At 43.8% G+C, this 27,874-nt stretch overlaps 1 protein-coding gene across 2 annotated transcripts in view; it reads left to right on the top strand.

Annotated features, from left to right (window-relative positions):
- TBC1D9B (TBC1 domain family member 9B) overlaps positions 1-27,874 on the top strand; it is a 147,952-nt gene that overhangs the window by 37,994 nt on the left and 82,084 nt on the right. For both annotated transcript variants that reach the window (XM_082253132.1, XM_082253131.1), the window contains exons 4-6: positions 13,108-13,336; positions 19,447-19,705; positions 21,487-21,694. In XM_082253132.1, coding sequence (XP_082109258.1) covers positions 13,108-13,336; positions 19,447-19,705; positions 21,487-21,694 — 696 coding nt within the window. The remainder of the gene's footprint in view (positions 1-13,107; positions 13,337-19,446; positions 19,706-21,486; positions 21,695-27,874) is intronic.

Here is a 27,874-nt window from a genome sequence, read left to right as displayed (position 1 = left end):
GGGAATACAAAAATTGCCCTTAGTTGGGCATTAAAAAAATGGGATTAGTGACCTCGCAGTGCATTTATTGTTTGACTTTAATGCATGCATTTTACTAACAAAGTAACAAGCCCAAAAAATAAATCTAAAAAAATAAATCTGTGCAAAGTTCTACAAAACAGAAGCTCAAATATGATTACAAAGGTTGAAGAAGAATAACTAGAGATATATTCATTGAAGTATTTCAAAAATCTTGGATTCACCTCTTGGATCTATAGATCTAATGTGCCATATTAATCAAGGAGTTATCTACACTAATCTAAGCTTGTCTGGCTCAAGGCTCAGGGGAAATCCAGTTCTTACCAATACTTTTTTTTTCTTCAGCCCGCTCTCTGTTGATGTCACAGAAGCCTCTCAGTGAGCCGCTGAGAACCTGAGCCGGCCGCTTTCTGCTCCTCCACAGCCCAGCGCTCTAGTGAGCGAGGAGGGGGCAGAGCAGAGAGCTGCTGACTGACAGTCAGCAGCTCTCTGCTCGGGGAGCTGTCAGAACCGAGCTATCGGCGGTGTTCGATCGCTCGGTTCTCAGTGCAGAGGTGTCGGGGGACCGATGCAGCATCAGACCAGTGCTGCATCTACCTAGGCTGTAGAGGTTGAAGGGGTGGAGGGGTCAGCCTGTCAGTGCTCAGACCATACACCGCACACTGCATCAAATTGGTCTGCAGGGCTGTCGTCCCAGAAGGAAGTCTCTTGTAAAGATGATGCACAAGAAAGCCCGCAAACAGTTTGCTGAAGACAAGCAGACTAAGGAAATGGATTACTGGAACCATGTCCTGTGGTCTGTTGAGACCAAGATAAACTTTTTTGGTTCAGATGGTGTCAGGTGTGTGTGGTGGCAACCAGGTGAGGAGTACAAGGACAAGTGTGTCTTGCCCACAGTCAAGCATGGTGGTGGGAGTGTCATGGTCTGGGGCTGTGTGAGTGCTGCTGGCACTGAGAGGAGCTACAGTTCATTGAGGGAACCATGAATGTCAGCATGCACTGTGACATACTGAAGCAAAGCATGATCTCCTCCCTTCGGAGACTGGGCCGCAGGGCAGCATTCCAACAACGACCCCAAACACAGCTCCAGGTTGACCATTGCCTTGCTAAAGAAGCTGAAGGTAAAGGTAATGGACTGGCCAAGAATGTCTCCAGACCTAAACCCTATTAAGCATCTGTGGGGCATTCTCAAACAGAAGGTGGAAGAGCGCTAGGTTTCTAACATCCACCAGCTCCGTGATGCCGTCATGGAGTGTAAGAGGACTCCAGTTGCAACCTGTGAAGCTCTGGGGAACTCAACGCCCAAGAGGGTTAAGGCAGTGCTGAAAAATAATAGTAGCCACACAAAATTTAGACACTTTGGGCCCAATTTGGACATTTTCTCTTAGGGGTGTACTCACTTTTGTTGCCAGCGGTTTAGACATTAATGGCTGTGTGTTATTTTGAGGGGACAGCAAATTTACACTGTTATACAAGCTGTACACTCACTACTTTACATTGTAGCAAAGTGTAATTTCTTCAGTGTTGTCACATGAAAAGATATAATAAAATATTTACAAAAATGTGAGGGGTGTACTCACTTTTGTGAGATACTGTAAGTATAAAAAAAAAGGAAACCCAAACCTCTCTTTTATTTGTGCACTGTTAATTAAAGTGTCCAACCAAAAGTTATTTTCTTTTTTGGAAAATATTGGGCAAGGATAAGAACTCCTGTTGGCTTTTCAAATCCATCAGGGTCTTTTTGTTTAGAGAAATCCCCCCTCACCTGTCGCAGTGACAGTGGTTTCACTGTACAGTAGAGCTGCACGATTAATTGTTAAAAAAATCACGATCTCGATTCACCCACCCTCACGATCTTAAAACTACATGTCCTCGATTTGTTCTCTGCTCACAGCTGTCAAAAAAAAAAAAAAAGAACCTTAAGCAAATGTTTATCATCATTGTTAAGGCTGCTAGATAACTATAAACACAATGTTTTACAATGTATCATTTCATTCTTTTAGATCAAAGGAACGTATGCAAGTGAGGGTAGTTTAACCTCTTAAAGACTAAGCCTTTTTCTGACACTTGTTGATTACAAGTTAAAATCAGTATTTTTTGCTAGAAAATTACTTAGAACCCCCTAAACCACACACAGACGACTCCTCCTGGTCCAATTATTGCCCAATCTCTCTTCTGATTATTGACATCAAGGTGATGGCCAAAATACTGTCTACACGCCTTAACCCAATCATAGGCTCCCTGATCCATAAAGACCAAACCGGCTTCATTCCCTGCCGACAAGCCAGGGACAACGTTCGCAGGGCTATACACCTAACCTATCTCGCACGACGTCGTAACATTCCTGCCTGCTTTGTCTCCCTTGACATTAGAAAAGCATTTGACTCCCTCTCCTGGTCCTACTTACAAGCCGTATTAAGCAGATGGGGTTTTGGCCCTCACTTTCTCTCTTGGATATCGTTGCTCTATTCTTCCCCGTCAGCGTTTGTCTGCTACGCAGGCTTCCGCTCACCCCCTTCCCTATTCGGTCTGGCACTAGGCAAGGCTGCCCTTTATCACTCCTCCTCTTCGCACTGGCAATAGAGCCCCTGGCACACAAAATCCGCGCCAATCCCAACATTAAAGGACTTGAATTTGGTGGCTTCCACCACAAACTGTGTCTTTTCGCGGACGACATCCTCTTGTTCCCCTCTCATTTCGGCACCCAACCTTCTCTCTACCCTGTCCCAGTTCGCACACCTTTCAGGCCTGACTGTTAACCCCGGTAAGTCACGTGCTCTCAATGTTTCTCTGCCCCCTTCTCTCCTTTCACAACTACGTACGGTGCTCCCCTTCTCCTGGGGCGCAGCACTTCCTACCCTACCTGGGGATTAAGTTGACGGCAGACCCGCTGAAGCTTTTTTCGGCTAACTATCCCCCCATGCTCCGTCATCTCACAAACTTGATGACATCTTGGTCCTCCATACCTCTAGCCTGGATGGGACGCGTCACTGTCACTAAGATGGCCATTCTGCCTAAAATACTGTATCTCTTCAGGGTGCTCCCGATTAGTGTCCCCTCTTACTATCTTCACCAGCTTCAGCGATGCACCTTCACCTACGTCTGGGGCAAGTCTAGACCTAGAATACCCTGCAGAACACTCTTTCTCCACAAACTCCGAGGCGGGCTAGGCCTCCCACACTTTACCAAATACTACTAGGCAGCCCAACTGGCCCAGCTGCCCAAGTGGCATGCCACTAGTGAAGTCCCCCTTTGGGTATCCCTAGAAACAGTTGAATGCGACCCTCTCTCTGTTGCTAACTTAGTATGGTTTACGCCCTCCGACCGCAGGTCCATCTCTAATCCCATCATTGCCACTCCCTACGCCTCTGGGACGCCCTAAAATTCAAATTCAAACTACAATCACCCCACAACCCGCTGCTTTCTTTTCTGCACAATCCATCCTTTTCCCCCGGCCTGGGAATCCCCCTCGTCCTTCCATAACTGGACGTCAGCTGGTCTACTTCGAGCACACTCTTTGATAGCATCCAACACTATTAAACCTTTCTCCACGCTTTGTGAGTCCCATCACCTGCGGAGCTCTGAAATTTTCTGTTATCTCCAACTGAAACACTTTTACGCCAAATGCATCCACACCGACTCTTCTCTGCCCATCATGACTGCTATCGAGCATACCTGCCACCGTGACCCACACACTCGGGGCCTCATTTCCCAGCTGTACTCCAGACTCACGGACTCCCCTGACAACACCCCTCCCACTTTTACTGCTAAATGGGAACAAGATCTGGGGTCCTCTTTAGACATTGAGGACTGGGCTAAGATCTGGCAGACGACAAAAGCGGCCTCCCAAAATATAGTTGCCTTGGAAGCCAATTACAAAGTGCTGATGCGGTGGTACTTAGTACCCTCGCGTATTGCGAAATACAGTGGGTACGGAAAGTATTCAGACCCCCTTAAATTTTTCACTCTTTGTTATATTGCAGCCATTTGCTGAAATCATTTAAGTTCATTCTTCTTCCTCATGAATGTACACATAGCACCCCATACTGACAGAAAAACACAGAATTGTTGACATAGTTGCAGATTTATTAAAAAAGAAAAACTGAAATATCACATGGTCCTAAGTATTCAGACCCTTTGCTCAGTATTTAGTAGAAGCCCCCTTTTGATCTAATACAGCCAGGAGTCTTTTTGGGAAAGATGCACCTCTCCTTGCCTGAGGTCAAGCAGCGGGTCACCACCGCCATGATTCACGCCAAAATTGAGGCTGTTCTCTTAGATAAAATAGACAAATTCGACAGACTCTGGCAACCTTGGGTTGATAATTTCCTTCCCTCCAACTTCGACAACTCCCTCCTGCTGCCCTGATACTAATCTGAGGCTTACCAGTTACTACTTCCTGTTCACTGTGGGTTGGCTAAGCCGGTCGCAGATCTCTAGCCACAGCCCCCCTGGTTGCCTCTTATCCACCTACTCCTAAAGTTTGACCCATGGTTATTGTAACCGTTATTCTGTTATGGATTGTACTCCTCTTGTCACTCTGATTAACAATTGTTGTTACCTGTTTACTTTGTTCTCCAATAAAATGTTTGAAAGTTAAATTACTTAGAACCTTCAAACATTATGTATATTTTTTTTTAGCAGAAACCATTCCTGCCAAGGCCAATTTTAAGTTTTCAGCGCTGCCACACTGAATGACAATTGCAGGGTCATGCAACACTGTACCCAAATGAACTTTTTATGTTTTTACACACAAATAGAGCTTCCTTTGGGAGGTATTTAATCACCAGTGGGTTTTTTAATAAACAAATGAAAAACGTAAAAATTCTGTTAAATTCTTGCAAATAAAAAAAATCCTTCTTCATAAATTTAGGCCAAAATGCATAATTCTACATTTCATTGGTATAAATAACCCAAATTAGTGTATATTATTTAGTCTGTAGGAATGATATACAGTTCACAAACTATGGTGTGAGTGTGTGTGTATATATGAGAAAGTCGATCGATCTTGATGTACTTGGTACAGATGCACTGTGATTGGCCCTGTCTGTACCATGTGATCACCATGACCAACCACAGAAAACCAACACAATAGTAGACAATGAATGACTATGAATGGAAGCCATTCATTGTGTACAATTGCCACATGTTCTGCTGTAATTGGTCACAGCGATCACATGGTACCAGCAACGACCAGGTTCACTCATCTGTCACACAGCGGGTGACAGATCTCACAACAGCACGGCCCGATCCTGGGAGGACATCATATGCTGTCCACCCAGGATAACAGCTCAGCTGTCCTATTGTTATAGTCCTGCGGAAAGTGGTTAAGTACAAACTAAGTACTGTTAAGTGAGTGACAGCCCAGTCCCGTTGGGTCTGTCTCAAGCCCGCTGTTGCTTTTAAGTACCTACCACTCTTGGCTCACGGTGGCCATTTGAACTTTGTGAAGGAACGCATGCACAAGTCATAGAGGAGAAGCTCCTTTAGTGGTTTTCAACATGAAAGAAGTGTTTTGTGTGCCCAGTTACTGTTTCAAATAGTTGTTGAAAGAATAAATGTTTCAGTGCCACTAGCTATTGGCTGTACAGATGGTCCTGCCTTCTGTTCTTTTACCAAAAGACAGGGGGAGCCGAAACCGACCCTGAGGATATATATTTCTGTGTATACAATGAAGAGTCTTATGTTCTTTACGATCCTTCACTTTGTCCCGACTAGTGATTGGGTGAGCGGTGGAACCTGAATAGGAGTTGGTGTCCAGGCAAGGGAAGCTGGCTTGGGTGACATACTCTTTGGAAGTACCAGGGTTCGTCACAGAGTGTATTAAAAAAAAAAAACGTAAAGTTCTATTTTTATCAGAAGGACAAAATCCTTTACAGAAGGGATGATACTGTAAAATGGCATGGTTTTAGAAGGGGACAGACAGGGCCGGTGCAAGTATTTTTGCTGCCCCCCCCATATGCTCTCTCACCCCCCATCCCAAGTTGCTTAAGTGGTTAAAACCCCTTCAATGACTTACCTCAGCGCTGGGTCAGGCTCCGCCTACTCTCCTCCCCCGCCGAAGTCAGCCGGCTGGAGAGACCTAATGCGCATGCGCGGCAATGGTTGCGTACGCGCATTAGACCTATCTTATAGGAAAGCATTACTCAATGCTTTCCTTTGGGGATTTCTGCGACGCTGGAGGTCCTCACATAGCATGGCTTGCTGTAGTGCTCAGGCAGTACAGCATGAGGAGTGCCGCACTGGCTGGCGGCCGGTCCATTACTGATTCCGGATGCCGGCGCCCCTGCTAGGTTGCGCCCTTGGCGGCTGCCTAGGTCGCCTTACAGGTAGCGCTGGCCCTGGGGACAGAACAACTACAAAGGGCAATAATCATTAAACACCTGAAAAAACCCTGCAATTCTGATTTATGTCTGCAAAACATTCCCTCTACATTTGAGGACAGCACAGAATGTGAACGTGAACGTGAAACTGATAGCTGTGTTTCTGACGGAGAATTCCTCTTTTGTGGTGTAAACTGTTCCCCTCTGTATTTCCGTTCGAAATGAGGGTGAGAGGGGTGGGTAAGGTAGAAAACCACATTTCTCTCAGTTGTAGTCCCTGGGGAACCGTGGTTTACCATTGAATGGGACTACTCCTAGATAACCTTTTGTGAAATGGCATTTGTCTGTATATTGCTAAAATTGTATATAAAAGGATATATATTACGGTATTTCTGTCCTTTTTAAAGCAAACTTTTCCTCTCCTTTTCTTTACATAAAATAACTCCTCCCCCCAACCCCCACCCATATTTTTTATTTTTTCATTCATTCCTTAAAAAAAAAAAAAAAAAACTGGATGTGTCCTTGTCAGGTAACATTGTGTAAGTTGGGCATTTGACTGCTCAGTCCTGAACACTTCATCATGTAAGGAGATCCCATTTGGCCCAAACCGTGTAGCTCTAGATATTTACTTATGGTTGCAACAAAGCAGCTTAAAGGCTGTTTCATTTAAAACGGAACTATAGTCTATTTTTAGTTGGCTTACATTTTTTGAGTCTTTATTGCAGTATTTGCAGGAAATAATTTTAAACATTTTTACATGCTCGCTCTTAGTTTTGTTACTGAATTAAATGTTGATGTTATCTACTAGAAGGAGGTCTCATTGACTAATGCTTCCTTTTAAACAGCTGTTGAGGTCAAATATCATCCACACAGGGATTGCATTGTTGTTTTTTTTTTTTTTTTAAATCAGGCTAGTCATAGACTTGCACTGGAGGTAGGAGCTCTAAAGTACAAACATTGTGTAGCACTGCAAAGCAGGCATCCATGGCTGTGTATGTAGTAAGCCAAGGCTCGACAAATCCCAGGCACCAGGTCGCCAATGCGACTAGAAACCGCGCCTGGGTTTTTGTCAGTGACAGGTGCCTCTGCTACAGAGTGAGCTTCAGGGTCTTGGCCGGGAAGGTGGAGGCGGCCCGGGCCTCGTAGACCCTCTGGACATAGAGCACTGCTTTGAGGCAGCAGTGGGGATGGAGCAGAAAGAGCGGCGCAGCAGCCGCTGACTCGGTGGGAGGAGTTAGCAGCCAGCAGAGTGAAGTCCAGCTTGGGATCCCCGGCAGCCTATCATCCCCACTGCTGCCGCTGCCCTCCTCCAGGGTATTGCGGGAGGCAGCAACCCAGATCAGGAACATATGTGATCTGGAGTCGGTGGTTTCCTGGCATGAGAGAGCCCTTTTCCTCTGGCTGTAGGAGAGGATGAGCCTGGAAGAAGAGGTGCTGAGCCGGGAGCAGTTCATAGAAATGCTGGAGAGTGTGAGGATGTAATCCCTTGCCTGCTAGCATGTCCAGCCCAGGGCACACACTGCACACAGCAAATTGTTTATATATATATATATATATATATATATATATATATATATATATATATATATATATATATCTGTTTAAGATTGTTGTTTTTTTTTTTTTGCTTTATCATATTCTATTTTTTCCCATAGCAGTCTTGCTGAGTCTGGTAGTCCTCCAGACTTTTTATTGCATTATTTTGTTAATGTTGCTTTTGCGGCAAGGAAGGGGATACAGTAAATTTAATGTTAGCCCCATAATAAAATAAAAGGGGTGGGGGGAGCGCTAATCCCACGTGCAAACCTACAAAAAGTGTATATATCGCTTATATCCTGTGCAGTGTATCAAATATTACTACTTATGAAAATAAAAAAATATATAAATCATTCTCTAATAAAGTGCCTTATGCTATTAAAAAACAAAGTGCAAGTTGCTAATAGGTGGGATTATCGCTCCCCACCCCCCCTTTTTTTCATTATGAGAATATTTAAAGTGATTAAAAACAGGATAGTAGATATTTGTTTATCCTATTTTTTTTTTTCACGTGGCTGTTGATACCGTGTATAGTCCAGTAGCGTAGGTTTTCCTCTTTTAACACTGTTAGCCCCATGTATGGCAGTGTGGCGTATAGCTCTGTGCATGAATTGTCCGATCCTGATTCTGGGAAGACTTGAAAAAGAAGCTTTCCCCCCCCCCCCCCCACCCCTAAAATGTGCCACCACTCACCCATTGCCCCCGCCCACCCCTATGTGCAGCCTTCTTCACAAAAACAATATATGACTGCAGACGTTAAATCTGACAGTTCCCCTGAGCAGGCTCGTCACGGAGTCCTACCAAAAAACCTGACTTTTTTTTTTAGCTGGCTCCTAGATTCAAAGAAAATTTGTCAAGCCCTGTAGTAAGCAAGTGTGGCTGCCCCTTTTTTCATAAATATTATACAGAATTTATATAGCGCCAACAGTTTGCACAGCGCTTCAACGTGTGGGCAGACATTACAGTTACAATACAATGCACAACAGGAGGCTGCTTAGAGCTTACAATCTAAAAGGGAGGGTCAAATGATACAAAAGGTAATAACTGTGGGGAATGAGCTGATGGAGAGAAGCACAGTTGTTAGGTGGAGACAGAATAGGCTTCTCTGAAGAGGAAGCTTTTCAGGGATCGCCTAAAAGTGGATAGAGTTGGAGGTAGTCAGACAGATTAGGATAGAGAATTCCAAAGGATGGGAGAGGCTCGGGAGACGACCTGGAGGTGAACATGGGAGAAGGTGACAAGGGAACTAGACAGCAGCAGGTCTTAGGATGAATGAAGAAACTGATTTGGTTGGTATTTTAACCTATGTTAGTGATGTAGCTGGGGGCAAGTTGCGGGTGGCTTTGTAAGTTATTTTTATTGTTTCGAATTTAAGTTGTTGGGTGAGTGGCAGCCAATGAAGTGATTGGCAGAGAAAGGTAGCAGACGCTGAGCGTTTTGTAAGATGGATAAGTCTGACCGCAGCATTCATGATGGAATGAATAGGGGATAGCCTATTTAAAGGTAAGCGAATGAGGAGGGAGTTGCAATAGGCAAGGCAAGAGATAACATTGAGTGGAATAGGAGCTTTGTGGTGTCATTGATTAGGAAGGGGCGAATTTTGGAGATGTTGCAGTGGTTGAGGCGACAAGTTTTGGAAAGTGATCGAATGTGGGGCTGAATGAGAGTTTAGGACTACACCTAGCACCCTGGCATGTGGAGATGGTTGTGCCATTGATCTTGACAGAGAAGTCAGGGGAAGGGGCATGTGGGGGAGGAAATATTATGAGCTCTGTTTTGGATAGATTGAGTTTCATGAAGTGATGTGACATCAAGACTGATATGTTGGTCAGTAAATTAATGATGCATGAGGAGACTGATGTTGTGAGCTGGGGGGTAGAGAGAGAGATTTTGGTGTTGTCAGAGTAGAAATGATATTGAAAGCCATAGGAGGCTATCAGATGACCCAGGGAAGAGGTGTAGATTAAGATTAGGAGAGGTCCAAAAACAGAACCTGGGGGGGACCCCGACAGAGAAAGTAAGAGGAGAGGAGGAAGCAGAATTGTACACTGAAGGTGCGTAGGATAGGTGAGATGAGAGCCAACGAAGAGCATAGTCATGTAGACCAAAGGAGTAATGTTTTTTGAGGAGGAGAAATAAGTTTAGCAACCTCATCTATAGTACCAAGTTAAGCAAGGGAAGTGTTGACTGTACCTGTGGACATGGGGTGTTAAGTGGGGGGGGGGGGGCTGTAGAGTGGAGATATCATCACAAATTAAATCAATTTTTTTTTTTTTTTTTTTTTTTTTAGTGTTGGTTAGAGATAGTGGGTGGAGGATGAAGTAGTGAGTTAAAGGTACAGAAGAGTTGATGGGGACTGGATGAGAAGATGCTAAAATGGGTTATCTTGGTAGGGAGGAGGCAGGAATTGTATTTCTGAAGGGCAGATTTATATTGGTTGAAGTCTTTGTGAGGCTTTGTCTTAAGCCACAGATGCTCAAGAGCATGGCTGTTTTTTTGAGACTTCTGGTGTTGGCTGTTTGCCAGGGTTGTAGGGGTCGGGGCCTGACTCTGTGTGTAGTGAGTGCTGCGAACTAAATAATTACAAATTCATGAAACATTATTTTTGGAAAATGAACAATAATATCATCATATAAAAGATTTATTTACATGCTAAGTTTATTTGTATAAAGATATTTTTAATGTGTTTTATTTATAAGTTATAGAAAACACTCTTCTTTAATTTTAAAACGGAGTTCATTCAGCAAGACTGCACACACTTAAGCCAGACGGATCAGCAGGAAGCTGCCCAATTTCGATCCATCTATGGCCAGGCTGGTTGTATTGAAGTCAAGGTAAGCCAGCCATAGACAGATCAGCAGGAAGCTGCCCAATTTTGATCCATCTATGGCCAAGCTGGTTGTACTGAAGTCGATCGACTTCAGTACAACTAGCTTGTCAGGTATTTTTCGTACAGTCACTGCCATTTGGCTATAACTGACAGCAGTGATCATTGTATTCTGATGGCTGAGAAACCCCCCACTGTCAGAATACAATAACGTGGTGGGAGGGATTCCACCATCAACACTAACTGTGAGCAATTTTCTTTCCTTCAACTTGTGGTTAAAGGAAAGAAAATTGCATAATGTATAGCCAGCCTTAGTTGCCAGGTATATACATATTTATATATACATGCACTTTGCAGTAGTCTCCAGCCTTTGCGTGTGATGTTGTCTTCTTTCTTACATAGATTGGATGTGTCTCTGCCGATTAGACTGTCCGTAGGAAACATGGTGTCTGATGGATGGCAGCATATGGGTGAAATGGACCTGAATTAAGGAACTGAATGCTGGCTATGTTCACTGCAGTTCTGCAGCCTCATGGCTGTATATCTGCAGTGTGTTTTGCTGCCTCTGACTGCTAGTCTGAAAAGATTGTGAGTGTAACTTGCATAGAAACCGAGAAAAGGGACGGCAGAAAGACCGACTTAGTCCATCGAGTCTGCCAATTTGTTTCGCTAGCTTTAATGTCTGAGTATAGATCTATGTTTGTCCCAAGCATGTTTGAAGCCAGTTACTGTTGACTGTCTCACTACCTCTGCCAGTAGTTTATTCAAAGCATCAACTACTCTTTCAGTAAAATAAAATTTTCTAAGATTAATTTTGAACTTTCATCCAGTTTCTTACTAAATGCCCACTGTTCTCCATGCTACAGAGGAATGCTCTAGATCAGTGGTCCTCAACTCCGGTCCTCGGGGCCCACTAACAGGCCAGGTTTTAAGTATTACCTTGGGGAGATGCAGACTAGAATACTGCAATCACTGAGCAGCAAATGAAATCACCTGTGATTAAATTTAGTTATCTTGCAAACCTGGCCTGTTAGTGGGCCCCGAGGACCAGGGTTGAGGATCACTGCTCTAGATGGCAAAGGGCCCTTCCTGTCTTTGCTTGTTCCTTCTGTGGGTCTGTGCCTCCTTTATCTCTCCAGCAGCTTCTTGAATATTATCCCAGTCATGAGGTCACCAGAAGCAGGCACATACAAGCTTTTGTAGACAACTTACCCTGTTTGAAGACCTTTGTGCAAGGGAGGGGCCTATTAGGAAATCCTTCTCCATCTACTTATAGCATCCTGCTTGCAGCATCATCCCAGCTGGACCTTTCGTATTTACGGAAGTGGGAAAGGGATCTGAACACCACATTTTTGGAAGACCAAAAGAACCATATTCTTTTCTTCGCTCACAAGTCTTCACTCTGTAGCAAATATTCAGAAACAACTTTAATTCTGACGTGCTGGTATCGGACTCCGTCCGTGCTAGCAACCCTGTTCCCTGGCCACAGCCCATTATGTTGGCGGCGTGGAACCCAGGTCTGTACACTCCATATCTTTTGGGATTGCCCTGCTCTTCGCCCATTTTGGCTACAGCTCTTGCAGATTATACATAAACTCATAGATTTCTCTCTTTTCAGTAAACCTGGCTGCAGCACTCCCTAATTTAGTCAAGTTAAGGAGAGCCACAGCCAGATTATCGAAAATCCTTTGTCCAGTAAAAGATAACACAAATCTTTACTGAAACACCTGTTAAATCCTGATAGGGCTTGCATCCCCATCATGTGGGAGCAACAATCCCCAGCCACCTTATAAAAATTGTTTGCCAGTATTATGATTTTCAATTTATGGAACACCTGACCGCTACATTCAGGGACAAAACAGAGGAACATAAAACATGCTGGTTTTATTGAGATATATTTAATTATTCTGACAAATACTTATCTTTTTGCTAACTTGCAGGTTTTTCCTTCTTGTGGAGCCTATTCCCCACAATGCCGGTGTTAGCTGGTGTCAAGCCAAATCCCTGTTGTTCTTAATGTCTTCATTTAGCACTGAATTTAAACTGAGCAATCCAGGTTTTGAGCACCGTTCCTTGTAGTAAGAGAGGTTGCACCATGTTTGAGACTATGATGGGAGGTTGGGGAGAGTCCCAGAAGCACTTTGAAAAACCTTCTGAATTTGGTTGCAAAGGATTGTACAGGTTTAGCACATTGGAAACAGTCCTGGATTGCAATGATCTCGGATTTTACCTGCTGAAGTTGTAGTGTGAAGGCTAATTTGTTTGGCAGCACTCTGCTAGTAGAGGTTTTTCAGAACTGTTTGCTTTGTAATGAAGCACAAGATCTGACCATTCTTGTTGCCATTGAAAACAATGCATCTTTACAGTCATGGTTTTAGTAATATACATGTTCTTGTTTTGTAGGGCATCATAGCGGAAGAGAACAAGAGCCTGCTTCCCAAGGATGATGAAGACCCAGGAAAGTTTAAGGAGGCAGAGCTTAAAATGCGGAAACAGTTTGGTATGCCGGAGGTGGAGAAACTGGTGAATTATTACTCCTGCAGTTACTGGAAGGGACGTGTCCCCAGGCAAGGCTGGCTGTATCTCACTGTCAATCATCTCTGCTTTTACTCTTTTTTACTAGGGAAAGAAGGTGAGAAAAGAATGTTCCTTTTTGTACTACATATATTATTAATTTACCTGATCCTGGATCCTGTTATATGCTGTTCTAATTGGCTGATGCTGTCGTTTATAAGTGAGCATGTGTCAAAATGCCTAAGCTTTTAAATATGCGATCAGAACTTGAGCCATTTCCAGCCTTTCTTTTATGGTGCCTCCATCCTAACAAGACTTGTAAGTTAACATCTGAGTATAGGTCTACCTTAAAAATGTAATTCAGTCAAACACTAAAATGTTGCCACGTGGAAGGGATGGTTCAGAAGACACAGCCTGTTGTTTTACCCTATACATAGCTTGGTGAGAGGTGGCATGGGTTTATGGGGGTTAATTCAGCTGTAGATAAATTTAATAAGATTGTTTCTTTAACCATATGTGCCTGTGATACACTTGGGTACCTAATAATGAAATTAAAAATTAAAGGAATTCTGGATTAATGTGATTAGTCACTGGACGCACTGTAAAAGAAAACTGTTCTATTAAAATGTGAATATTCCACATTCTTTAGGGCCAAGTAAGAAATGCAAAACACAGCACATAAGGAAAAGGTCAAAACCACTATGACATGATGAAAAAAAAAATCTTTGATTTATGATTTGTTTGTATGATGTTTCCATTTCTTATTTTGGCCTCTAAGAAGGGAATATTTATTAAGACCCCTGAAAAGCGTTCACATTGAGAGAGCAAAGTTCTGCTTTAATCAACATAGACTATATTTAATCCTTATACTGCTAGCATTAGGAAATGGATAAGAAAATACAGTGGGTACGGAAAGTATTCAGACCCCCTTAAATTTTTCACTCTTTGTTATATTGCAGCCATTTGCTAAAATCATTTAAGTTCATTCTTCTTCCTCATGAATGTACACATAGCACCCCATACTGACAGAAAAACACAGAATTGTTGACATTGTTGCAGATTTATTAAAAAAGAAAAACTGAAATATCACATGGTCCTAAGTATTCAGACCCTTTGCTGTGACACTCATATATTTAACTCAGGTGCTTTCCATTTCTTCTGATCATCCTTGAGATGGTTCTACACCTTCATTTGAGTCCATCTGTGTTTGATTATACTGATTGGACTTGATTAGGAAAGCCACACACCTGTCTATATAAGACCTTCCAGATCACAATGCATGTCAGAGCAAATGAGAATCATGAGGTCAAAGGAACTGCCTGAAGAGCTCAGAGACAGAATTGTGGAAGGCACAGATTTGGCCAAGGTTACAAAAAGATTTCTGCTGCACTTAAGGTTCCTAAGAGCACAGTGGCCTCCATAATCCTCAAATGGAAGACGTTTGGGACGACCAGAACCCTTCCTAGAGCTGGCCGTCCGGCCAAACTGAGCTATCGGGGGAGAAGAGCCTTGGTGAGAGAGGTAAAGAAGAACTCAAAGATCACTGTGGCTGAGCTCCAGAGATGCAGTCAGGAGATGGGAGAAAGTTGTAGAAAGTCAACCATCACTGCAGCCCTCCACCAGTCGGGGCTTTATGGCAGAGTGGCCCAACGGAAGCCTCTCCTCAGTGTAAGACACATGAAAGCCCGCATGGAGTTTGCTAAAAAACACCTGAAGGACTCCAAGATGGTGAGAAATAAGATTCTCTGGTCTGATGAGACCAAAATAGAACTTTTTGGCCTTAATTCTAAGCGGTATGTGTGGAGAAAACCAGGCACTGCTCATCACCTGTCCAATACAGTCCCAACAGTGAAGCATGGTGGTGGCAGCATCGTGCTGTGGGGGTGTTTTTCAGCTGCAGGGACAGGACGACTGGTTGCAATCGAGGGAAAGATGAATGCGGCCAAGTACAGGGATATCCTGGACAAAAACCTTCTCCAGAGTGCTCTGGACCTCAGACTGGGCCAAAGGTTTACCTTCCAACAAGACAATGACCCTAAGCACACAGCTAAAATAACGAAGGAGTGGCTTCACAACAACTCCGTGACTGTTCTTGAATGGCCCAGCCAGAGCCCTGACTTAAACCCAATTGAGCATCTCTGGAGAGACCTAAAAATGGCTGTCCACCAACGTTTACCATCCAACCTGACAGAACTGGAGAGGATCTGCAAGGAGGAATGGCAGAGGATCCCCAAATCCAGGTGTGAAAGACTTGTTGCATCTTTCCCAAAAAGACTCCTGGCTGTATTAGATCAAAAGGGGGCTTCTACTAAATACTGAGCAAAGGGTCTGAATACTTAGGACCATGTGATATTTCAGTTTTTCTTTTTTAATAAATCTGCAACAATCAACTAATCAACAAATCTGTCAACAATTCTGTGTTTTTCTGTCAGTATGGGGTGCTATGTGTACATTCATGAGGAAGAAGAATGAACTTAAATGATTTTAGCAAATGGCTGCAATATAACAAAGAGTGAAAAATTTAAGGGGGTCTGAATACTTTCCGTACCCAGTGTATATCATATTTGCTTGTTTTAAACTTTCTTTTTATATTTCTTCAGTTACTTCTGGTTTCCATGTCTGAGCAAATGATGCCATACATCCCAGGAGTCTTCAGTAGGGGAGGAGGGGCACTAACTGACACTGATACTAATTAAAAAAAAAAATAAAAAAATACTGACATTTTACCCTGACCTAGATCAAACCTTGATCTAGATATTTTTGTTTAAATTTTAATATTTTTTTTACACACTTTTTTTCTCTCTCTTTGCTATGACAAAGAGAGATACAATGTAACGCAAAGGGGGGAGATACGCAAATATGCAGGCCCCACTGAAAAAAGTCCAGTCCAGCGGGGCTGCATGTTGGCATAGGCTCGAAGCTATGGGGTTAAAAAATAATTAAATTGCATGTTTGGTTTGTTGTGCTCAAATTAATTATAGTTCCACTTTAAAATATTTTCTGTTCTCATCTATTGTGAGACACAGGAAGTCGATAACTTTTGGGTTATACTGCTGCCTACAGGAGGATTGGATACTGGCAAACAAAAACAACTGTAGGTCAGTCCAAGATGACCCTTCCCACTACCTGCATGTCTCAGTTTGTTTGCTAAGTTTCCTAGGAGTATGAACTCCGCTATAATAAAAGTTAGCTGCAGTATGCTTTTCAAGCGGAGAGCCCCGGGCATTACTTCTGGACTTGCCTTTTCTCTAAAGACTCATTTAGTGAGTAGGCCAGTCAGGCCAAGCACTGGGAGCTTACCTCATTTGCATAGGTCAAATATTTCACATGCCACTTCAGATGAGATCAGGCTTCACACTCCATAGTCACTTCTCAAGTGCTGACTCAGCTTGTGTCCACCGAAACAATCAATTGTACGAGGAACAGGAATGCCGCACACCCAAATCCATCTCTCTCTTTGCAGTCGAAGGATAATTTCCCATTTAAGTTCAGCCCTTCATCATTACATTAGTAAATGGATAAGAAAATATATCATATTTGCTTGTTTTAAACTTTTTTTTATATTTCTTCAGTTACTTTCTGGTTTCCATGTCTAGGCAAATGATGCCATACATCCCAGGAGTCTTCAGTAGGGGAGGAGGGGCTCTAACTGACACTGATACTAATTAAAAAAACAAAAACTAAACAACTATCTTGGATGGGTCATATGTTCCTAAAATGGATGTTATTCCTCTATTCCTTTTCTTATTTCAGACCATTGCCGTAAAAATCCCTCAGTCCTATTTACAAAAGCCCAACAGATGTTTTCCGTATTTCTTTGGCATAGTAGCCTTCGGTATAGTTTGCTTACATTGCCCAAGATGCAAGGAGGAGCTAGTGCTCCTAAAGTGGCCCTTTATCAGAACGTAGAAGTCGTTTTTAGAATCTTTGATTGTTTCCATCATTTTTCCATGCAACAGTGGGTCCAACTTGAAAATCTTATGACTCCCATAGATCTCCTGGCCTTACCGTGTATTTTTCCATCTCTCCGAACCACAACAGGATGTCTCCCCGACATTACTTAACTAACTTTTTCTCTGTGGGACCAGACTGTTACAAACTTGCAGATCTCACAATATTTTGGTTCTATGAGACTCGCACTTCTTTTTGGGAATCCAGCTTTCCTGCCCGCCTTACAGGTTAACACTTTTTTGGTTCTGCGACCAAAAAGGGATTATTGGGAACATCTCAACTCTTATGAGCTGACCCTTTATCTTTTATCTGGTGACCTGAACGGGATATACACAGTCATCTGGCCCCTGGTTTATAAGCAAAAAAAGGGGGGGTTTTTGGGACTTTAAATGAGGTGCATGTTGGGATTTGTCATGCATCTCCATCCCTATTCAATAAATTGAAATAAGCAATGACTTATCTTGTTTGTTCATTCTGTCCCAGATATTTCTGAACTTCAACCTTCCCCAACAGCTTTTGATAAAGCACACTCCTCCATCCCATACTGTATTTCAAGTATATTAATTTTTTTGTCTCTGGCTTATACAAATTTACCCAAATATACAGCAGCATGGGAGAGTGAACTTCAAACTGTTATTTCGCCTCAGGAGCGAGAAAAATGTTTTATATTTGCCCACAAATTATCAGTAGCCACCAGTGATCAGGAAAAGGGATTTAAATTAAACCCAGATGGTATGGATGTCCAGATCACCTCAACCATATCTATTCAATCTTCTCTGATGTCTGTTGTCACAATATGGCACATTCAGTGTATGGTGGGATTGCCCGCCGATTAACCCATTTTGAGAACATATTAATGTACTGTAAGATCACAATGACACAAATTTCCAACTCACCAAAGATAGCATTATTATCTATAATACCAGGCCATCTAAAAACAGTCAAGAAATCTATTCTTTGCCACTTTAATTTATCAGCAAGGTTAGTGATTCCCTGCCATATGAAATCAGGAGTTCCACCTTTAACAGAATGGGCAGTTTTTAATCATACAGTGTTGAAAATTATAAGGGTCATAACTATGTTTAATCTCTTCACGTTGCCCTGACGCACATATGCGGCCTCTCGGCGTCTGGGCCTTCACACTGAGAGGCTATGTGGCCCTATGTAAAACACTTAGGCCCCTTTCACACCTGTGCGACTTGTCCTGTGACTTGAGACTGCAAAGTCGCATGACAATTCGTACTCCATGATTTCCAGTGATTAACATTCAAATCTGTACGACTTCAAGTCATAATGACTTTAAAGTAGTCCCTGCACTACTTTGGGTCCGACTTTGATGTGTTTTGAGGTCTATAGACCTCAAGATTACACAGGCATTGCTTCAAGTCTAGTCAAAATCTTGGCAGAATGGCATGACTTTTAGGTCGCACAAGTGTAGAAGGGGGCTTTACTGTGCTAAGAACGCGCTCCCAGTATGGCAGCCAGTGGTTACGGGAAAGCTCCAGATGCATACTAGCGATCAAGAGCTTTTCGATCATGTAACTGCTGTGACAGCCAATCACAGTGGTCACATGATCCGAATGCCCGCCTCCACCTCTCTGCGTTTAGAACCCTAAAAGGATAGAAGGCGGCAGGCGGGAAGGGGTTAAGTAAGCTCTTGTACGATTTACTAACCGGAAAAAATATGGTAACAATTTATTTTGCCTAAATTTAGAGTTAAAGGTCTAGCCAAGATGTTAACACTTAAAAGAGATTGATAGGTTTCTTTTCTTTTTCCCCATTTATACTTACCTAGGTGGATGCAGCATCTGTCCTTTAGGAGCCTCTATACTGAGAACCGAGCGATTGAACACTGCCTGTTGCTCTGTTCTCTGTCAGTCAGCAGCTCTCTGCTTTGCCCCCTCTTTACTCACTGCAGCACTGACCTGTGGAGGGGGTGGAGCGGCAGGCTGGTGGATCCCGACTTCCATTGTTGTGATGTCGCGGTGCCTGGTTAAACTTCTGTGACGTCAGAAGAGAGCGGACTTCAGATCGCGCTCTGCTAAAAACGGGTCACAGAAGTGCAGAACAAACTGCGCTCCTGTGATCCATAGATGTACAGCCAAAGGAGCTTTGGCTGTACATCTCCTTTAAATGTGTGTATTAATATGTATAAATGTTTTCTTGATTTCTTTTGATCAATCTGTTGTTTTGTTTGAAATATTGATAAAACAAGACTGAACATATTTTCTAAACCATATAATATGTTTCATTGATAACTTCCTCTTACTTTTTTAGTAACCTTGGTCATTCAGTGGCTTGATGTGACTCAGCTTGAGAAGAATGCCACTCTGCTCTTCCCAGAATGCATCAAAGTCAACACACGCGACAATGAGTACTTTTTCTCTATGTTTCTTAACATCAGTGAGACCTTCAAGCTGATGGAACAGCTAGCTAACATTGCCATGAGACAACTGCTAGACAATGAAGGCTTCCTGGAAGACCGGAACCTACCTAAACCTACACGACCACTCAAGAACATCTCTGCTCTAAAAAGGTATGAGAAAGTCAAGACATATACAGTACTGTGCAAAAGTTTTAGGCAGGTGTAAAAAAATGCTGTAAACTAAGAATGCTTTCAGAAATAGAAGTGTTAATGGTTTATTTTTATCAGTTAAAAAAATGGAAAGTAAATGAACAGAAGAGAAATCCAAATCAAATCAAATCAATATTTGGTGTGACCACCCTTTGCCTTCAAAACATCTTCAATTCTTCTAGGTTTACTTGCATACAGTTTTTGAAGGAACTTGGCAGGTAGGTTGTTCCAAACATCTTGGAGAGCTTAACACAGATCTTCTGTGGATGTAGGCTGCCTCAAATTTTTGTCTCTTCATGTAATCCCAGACAGACTCCATGATGTGGAGATCAAGTCTCTGTGGGGCCAAACCAAAACTTTCAAGACTGGTTGTTCTTCTTTTCACTGAAGATAGTCCTTAATAACATTGGCTGTATGTTTGGGGTCGTTGTTCTGCTGCGGAATAAATTTGGGGCCAATCACACGCCTCCCTAAATGGTATGGTATGATGGATATGTGTTTCTCCAGCCCTTCAACGAACTGCCTCCTGCTACAGCCAAATATTTCACATTTTGACTTATTAGTCCAGATTACCTGCTGCCATTTTTCTGCACCCCAGTTCCTGTGATTGGGTCCTGTGACATGGAAACAAGGTTAGCCAACTATGAACGAAAACATAGGAATTGGGGTGCAGAAAAATGGCAGCAGGTGTTCTGGACTGATGAGCCAGCTCTCCACATGCTTTTGTATCCGTCACGAGTGATTTAGAGGACATTTGGAGCCTGAGCACCGACATTTGTGGACTTCTGATTTGGATTTACTGTGAGCGTTGCTTTTGTTTTTTGCTTATTTTCACCCTATGTTAGTCATTCATTGCCGGAAGCTAGGTAAAACTGTGGCTTAAAGAGAACTGAAAGCATCCAAATCAGAACACAGTGTGTATGACAAATCCGTTTTCTTACATTAAACCACTTTATGTACTTTAGCTGTTTAAGGGAAGTGGTGTATAACTCCAATTAGCACCCAAGTCGTCCGTGGTACTGAATGTCGTCCAACCTGAGTTACCTTTGCTGCAGTTAACATATACAGGTCCCCACCCTCCAGCGTTTAACTGGACAGTGAAAGCAAAAGCAGCAAATTGGTTAGCTCAACTCTGTTACTCAGCTGTCTCCTCCTAACAGCATGTTCATGGCACTGCAGCACACAGTAACTATTTGGCTCCTTGTGCTGCTTTTCTCTCCCCTATTCTGAGCTCAGCTGCCCAAGGGCTTTAAAAAAACTGATATTCATAAATACATAGCGATAAGTTATCAGTTTACTTTGTCTACTCCATGCTTCAGCTGTCTTCCTTTGTACCCAAATAATGTCTAATGTCAGAGAAATAATAAAATGAAGTGGGTTTTATTACTCTACAGCAGTTGTGACCTGATATTGTGTGTGCTGTGGAACTGGTGTGTGGAGCTAAGCAGGCAGTATTTACTATTACATTTTTAAAATTTGTTTGAGAAAATTAATTTACCAGAAATCCAGAAAGGTATGTTTTTTTTTTTTTTTTTTGTTTTTTTTTAAACCAGCCATCAATATGGATAATGCTATATAATGTACTTTTTTTCTGGATATTAAAGTCACTTTCTATAAAAACAGCATTTTTTAATCTACCGGATATATATTTTTCAAGCCACACTTTATTTTTCTCACCTTTCTGCATCTATTATCTTTCCTATATCTTGAATATCTAGGTAATGTCTTGTGTCTCTTCTCAGAGATTTAGATGCCAGAGCAAAGAATGAACAATACCGTTCCACTTTCCGACTGCCAAGAGATGAGAGGCTGGATGGACACACAGACTGCACTCTGTGGACACCGTTTACCAAGATGCACATCTCGGGTCAAATGTTTGTGTCCAATAACTATATCTGTTTTGCCAGCAAGGAGGAGGAAGCTTGCAATCTAATCATACCACTCCGCGAGGTGAGTTTAGGATTGTGACCAATGATCCCTCTGCTCCAACTGCTAACCTATATGGGAGATTGCAGTCACCAAGAATAGAAGGCCACATTGGTAGGCAGAAAGTTGTTATACCATGTCCAGTCAGCAGGCGAGGGTTGTGCTAAAGCTACTGTAGGGTTTGAGAATCTGTCTATGCTGCCTAGATCACAAGTCTGAATGGAATTTATCATCCTTGGCAGATAAAACAAATTTATAAAGGCTCATGCACACTTGTGCTTTTCTGCATACAGATTTTAAATTGCAGTCGTATTTCTGTTCCCGGGAACTGCTAAGTGGGTGCACACCACTGCTTTTGTTAGTTTACACATTTTTAAGCCCGTTCGCACCTGAATTTAGACTATCAGCGTCTGTACGCAAGTAGAAGTGTTGCCTTGTGTGTAGTCACATACAGCCATTCATTACTATGGTCAGCTGGACGCCACAGGTTTGTTTCCCGATAACAGTAGTGCAACCACAATTTACATTGTATGTCAAAAAGCGCTGCTGTGAACAAAAAAACAAAGGAAACTTTGTACTCAATACAGATAGGACCCCTTCATTTTATATCTGCATCTTTCCTTAGGTAAATGTGGAGACAACATTATTATTATTATAAGGACACTAATTCATTTCAATACATTTTTTTTTCATTAAATATTGTAATTATTGCAATTGCGTGTTTTAAATGTAAATTACTTTTCTCTAGCGTTCATTGACGGACGCAGTCTTCTTGTTCTCAATAGCAGTAGGGTTATGCTGCCCCCCTACAGGAGTAGGACTCTAGGCAGAAAAAAAGTTCTGGCTATGCCTATGGGCAGTCCCAGGGGGTATACCCTCTCTCCCTGCTATAGAATGTCAGTTTTAATCTGCCTAGTCAGGAGTAAGGACCTAGTTCCTTGCTGGGATCTCTTGTCCTGGCAAAAGTTTTTTTTTTTCTAGCTAGTTTTTTTTAGTTAGGTTTTATTCACCAGATTTTTTTCCTGTGAGATCTACAAGCAACTATGCCGGATCTGGGCGATGGGCTGCATATATAGATCCAGTGGTCACCCCAGCCGGCCAGTGAGCGCGTGCAGACCCCAACTCTGTGCTAGGTCGGCCGCGACATAGTCCCACCGGACGAGGACTGGCCCTGCGAGTTAAATGTTTCGCCAGGTCGCATGCGACCGTGTCTAGGCCCGAGTCGCAGCATTCCTTTTGGCCGACAGCCCCCACTTCAGCAGCAAGGGGTTCTGTCAGGAGTTGGCGCCCACCTGTTCCTGGTATGGAGAGTAAACTGTTCCCCCTCCCCCCCTGGCGGGTTTTGGGGTGATTGGGACGGTCGGACCCTCACGTTCCTGGGTTCCCCTCGGTCCTGTCATGCACCCCTCCCCTGACCTTCCCCCCCCCCCCCCCCCCCCACTCAGTACTGGGGAGATTGGAGCTACTCCTGGGGGATGGGACTGGTTGTTGGCTGACGGTGGGGGGAGGGAGTGGATGTGCTGCCGGCGACCGGATGATCGGTCTTGCGGGGGGGTTACCTATTTCTCCCATCGCCCCCTTCCTGTCGATCCCACCCGGGAGGCGGGGGGTTCCCCTCAAGGGCCCCTAGAAGCTCCGTAGGCTGCCATTTTCTTGTAGCCTACATGTGCTGAAGAGATCGGTGACCATCTTGGTACACCCGGCATGGCCATTTTGCAGTGGATCCAATTGTAAAGCAATGGCGGCCATGTTCTTGGAGTCCCTAGAGGTGTTTTTTGTGGTGGTGGAGCCCCTCCCTATACCCTAGTGCTGACACTCAGGTTTCTCTATGAGGTTCGAGATGACTACAGACACGTGCTGTGCAGACGTTCTGGGCCTTCCTGGTGCATCTTTGGTGGGGTGGTGAGTCTGGGGGGGGTCTCTCTCTCTCTCTGCTCAGGGTCTCTGTGCGTTCTGCCTGACCTCTTGGGGGTACTGTAATGCGGTGGGGCGTTTTTTTTTTTTTATTGTTTTTACTAGTAATGACGTTGATCAACGATATTTAGTGGGACTGCAACATTGCGGCAGACAAATCTGACACTTAAGTGACACTAGTGACACCAATCAGTGATCAGTGCTAAAAAAAAAAATGCACTGTTACTGTATAAACAACACTGGCAGGAAAGGGATTAACATCAGGGGCGATCAAGGGGTCAAGTGTGCTCCTAGGGAGTGCTTTCTAACTGTGGGGGGAAGTGGATGCACAGGAGGAAAAGAGAAATCCTTTGCTTAGCTGAAACACAAGATCTCTCTCTCCCTCTGTGACAGAACGGCGGTCTGCCTTGTTTACATTCCACAGAACAATCCGTGGGTCCCGGCGGCCATCGCGGTTGCCAGACCCGCTGATCAACTCCTGCTGCATCCAATTGCAGCGGCGTGTGTGCGCACCTGACATCTCGTGCACAAAGGCTAGTACGCATGGGCCGAATGTCTAGCGGCATCGGCCGGTGCAATAGAAACCATCTGACATTCAGCCCATGTTTACTGTAGCTGGACCGACAGAAGCCAGCCATTCGGCTAGCTTCTGTCAAAGGGGCATGACTGAAAAAGGTCTGCTGATTGGCTCCCAATCATTAGCTGAGAGCGCTGGCGGGGGGCCGCCCCCCTGTCAGAACACAATAGAACAGCAGAGGAGATCGCTGTACAATGTTGCATAGTTAGTACAGCAGCTCTAAACTTAGCTGTCAATTTTTGTTTTTTTTGTTCAGCCCACTGGGTTGAATAAAAAATAACTAGTAGTGTGTACCAGGCTTTAATATAAACAAAAAAACAACCTCCTCATCCTCCAATCTCTTTTAGCAGTAAGGCTCAGTTGGCACGTGATGGATTCATAGCAAATGTATAAGTACATTCCCGATCAGGACAAAAAATGTAGAAAGAGCTAAAAGCAGTCTCCCCGCACTAAATACAGGGATAGATAGAAAACCATAACCACCAGTTGTTCTAAACCAAAATGAAGAGGTCCCCAATATATCACTCAAGTAAATGATCAGCAAACACCTAGGGTCTAAACAAGGTTAGCAAACAAGGGGCACTCTGCAAAAGGGGGCCAGGACTGTTCATGGTTCTGAGGCAAATTGGAAACTATCAGCAGTAGTAGATGGGGACGATAACCATACCTGCCACACATTATCAAACTTTTTTTTAAACAGGTAAGTGGGTTTATAGAAGGGAATCATGGAACTGACCAGGCTTTTCCAGAAAGACAGTGTGGGAGCTGTAGCTTTTTTCCAGTGTCAAATGATGGCCCTACATGCAGAAAAGAATACTATGATTCGCAAAGTTCTGTGGGCATGAGTTGACAAAACCCCCTCCACCAATCCCAGCAGGCAAACTGTCATTGCCATGGGAATCAGTGGAGCTAGTATCTTTTGTAATACATCTAGTCACCTAGTATTGACTTAAAACAGGGGTCTCCAAACTTTCTAAACAAAGGGCTAGTTTGTCCTTCAAAATTTAGAGGGGCCGGACTGTGGCCAGCGGGAGTGCAAATTTAAGGCATCAGTAGGAGTCAACATCACTACATTTGGTATTGGGGGGGGGGGGGGAGGAATAGCGCCCTATCGTTGGTATCATTCAGGAGAATTGTGCCCCGTTGTTGGTGTCAGTGGGAGAAATAGATACATATTCGCCAGCACACCAAGGATCTTGCAAAAGCAGTCCAAAAACTTTATTCCAAAGAAGATCACGTCAAAAAAATATATAGTGCAACGTTTATTTATAAATATCAACGTATTTTGTATTTGTTATTTTTTCTTCGTTTTTATTATTTTTTAATTTTTATATTTTATTTTTTATTTATTTATTTATTTTTTATTCTTTATTATTCATTATTATTGTTATTTTTTTATTCCTTATTTATTATTATTTAACATCATTTTAGTCTCTATTTCATTTGGGAGTCTCTGGCTTCTCTTCCCTTTTTTGTTTTGCTCTGCATCCTATTTTTCTGCCTAATATTCTTCTGTGGCTCTGTACTCTCCCATGACAGCAGCGGACGCTATGCATCCAGAGGCGTACCGTTCCTCATACGGGCGACCTACGTGGCACGCTGCGATTGGCTCCCGCTGCTCACTGCTCTGCAATAGAGACGCTCTGACCCGCTTGTTAAAGGAGGGATCTGGACACATCGTAGCGATGTGCCCGATCAGCCTGCACACACCAGCCCCTATCCTCATCAATAAGTCCCCAAGGTATTGTAACCCCAATATTTATAACATTAGTGCTGGCTTTTAAGGATATTAATGTTTATTATGTGTGTATTAGGCGGGAGAATGATGTCATCTGAGGTTGGTGTCACCTAATTGCACTGCCTTCGATTGGTGGTATGTTCTTATATATTCTCTGCTCACAATTTGCACTGTATCACATGCCTGACGAAGGGGTCCTGCGTGGCTCCAAAACGTTGCACTATATATTTTTTTGATGTGATCTTCTTTGGAATAAAGTTTTTGGACTACTTTTGCAAGATCCTTGGTGTGCTGGCAAATATGTATCTACTTGTAACCGATTCAAGTGCCTACAAACAGGACGGTGTGCAATAGGAATATGAACTAGATCAGTGGGAGAAATGGCGGCCCCTTGTTGTCAGTTGGCAGAATAGTGTCTCGTATCAGTGGGAGGAATAGTGACCAAAGGGCTGGATAAAAGCATGCTAAGGGCCATATACAGCCCCTGGGCCACAGTTTAAAGACCACTGACCTAAAAATTTGACTTTCTCTTTCATTCATTAACGGACAGCAGTTGATTGCAGATCTCACAGGGAAAAAAAAGGAGAAAAATGCCATTTAAAAGAAAACAAATTGCCAGAACAGAAGATCCTGGCAGGGAGCTAGGTCCTTACTCCTGACTAGGCTGAAAAAAACCTGAAGGCCTATAGCAGAGAGAGGGATGTATACCAGCTAGAACTGCCCATAGTCTTTTTTCTGCCTAGTGTCCTACTCTTGTAGGGGGCGCTATGACCCTATGGTTCGGAGTATGGAGCGCTGTTTCTGTCAGTGAACGAAAAATAAATTTGGATTTTTGACTTACCATAAAATCCATTTCTCTGATGTTCATTGACAGGCACAGCTCCTGATCTTCTTAACCATTGGGTTATACTGCCCCCTACAGGAGAAGGACACTAGGCAGAAAAAAAGTATGTCTACCCCTTTGGGCAGTCCCAGGGGGTATACTCCCTCTCTCTGCTATAGGTACTCCTGGCAAATTTTTTCTTTTTAGATAGATTTTTTTCCTTCGTTTTTTTCCTTTGAGATCTGCAATCAACTGCCAGACAGGGCAACGGGCTGGATAATCTTGATCCAGTGGTTACCCCAGTCTGGCCAGCGAGTACGTGCAGACCTCCGCTCCACGCTATGTTGGCGGCAACATAGAGTTAAACGCCTCGCAAGGTCCCATATGACCAGGTCTTGGCCCAAGTCGCAGCGTTCCTCCTGGCCGACAGCCCCCCATTTCGATGGCGAGGGGTTCTGTCTGGAGCGTTGCCCATCTGGTACCTAGTATGGTGAGTAGCTGTCCCAGCCCCCCGTCTCCCCCTGGAGGGTTTTGGGGTGGACGTGGGCCCCTCCATGGGATGGTCGGACCCCCGGGTCCCCCTCCTACCTGTCAGGTAGCCGCCTCATCTGTCCCCCCCATCCTACCCCCCTCCACTTCTGCTGGGGCAGTGTGGGTGGTCTGGTCCTCCTCCTGGGGTAGTGTCAAGGCGCTATGCTGACGATGGGGGGGGGGTGCGCCGCCGGCGACCGGACAATCGGCTTTGTTGGGGGGGCTGACCTGGTGGGGGCTCTTGCCATGATCCCCCGTCTTGCCTGTGCCTGTCCTTGAGGCCTAGAGATTCCTCCTGGGTCCCTGGGAGCCTTGTGGTACGGAAGGCCGCCATTTTGTTGTAAGCTTGTGCTGCAACGCATGGCGGCCATGTTTGCATAGTCCGGTGGTCATTTTGCGTTGGTTTGCCATAGAAAACTTCAGCGGCCATGTCTGTAGAACCTTCTGGGTGGTGTATTCGGCGGTGGAAGCCCCTCCTCATCCCCTTGTGCTGACTCCTGGATCCTTTCATTTCCTAATCGTCGCTTGTGGCTGCGGTGCCTGGTTTCTGCAGGGGGGTGAGTCTGGTGGGATCCTCTCCCTCTCTGCTAAGGATCAATCTGTGCTCTGTGACTGGGAATT

Source organism: Pelophylax lessonae, assembly GCF_965119305.1.
Source record: "Pelophylax lessonae genome assembly, chromosome: 4".
In the NCBI taxonomy this organism is placed as follows: domain Eukaryota; kingdom Metazoa; phylum Chordata; class Amphibia; order Anura; family Ranidae; genus Pelophylax; species Pelophylax lessonae.
Note: the sequence above shows the minus strand (reverse complement) of the source record. Positions and strands in the feature narration are given on the sequence as shown.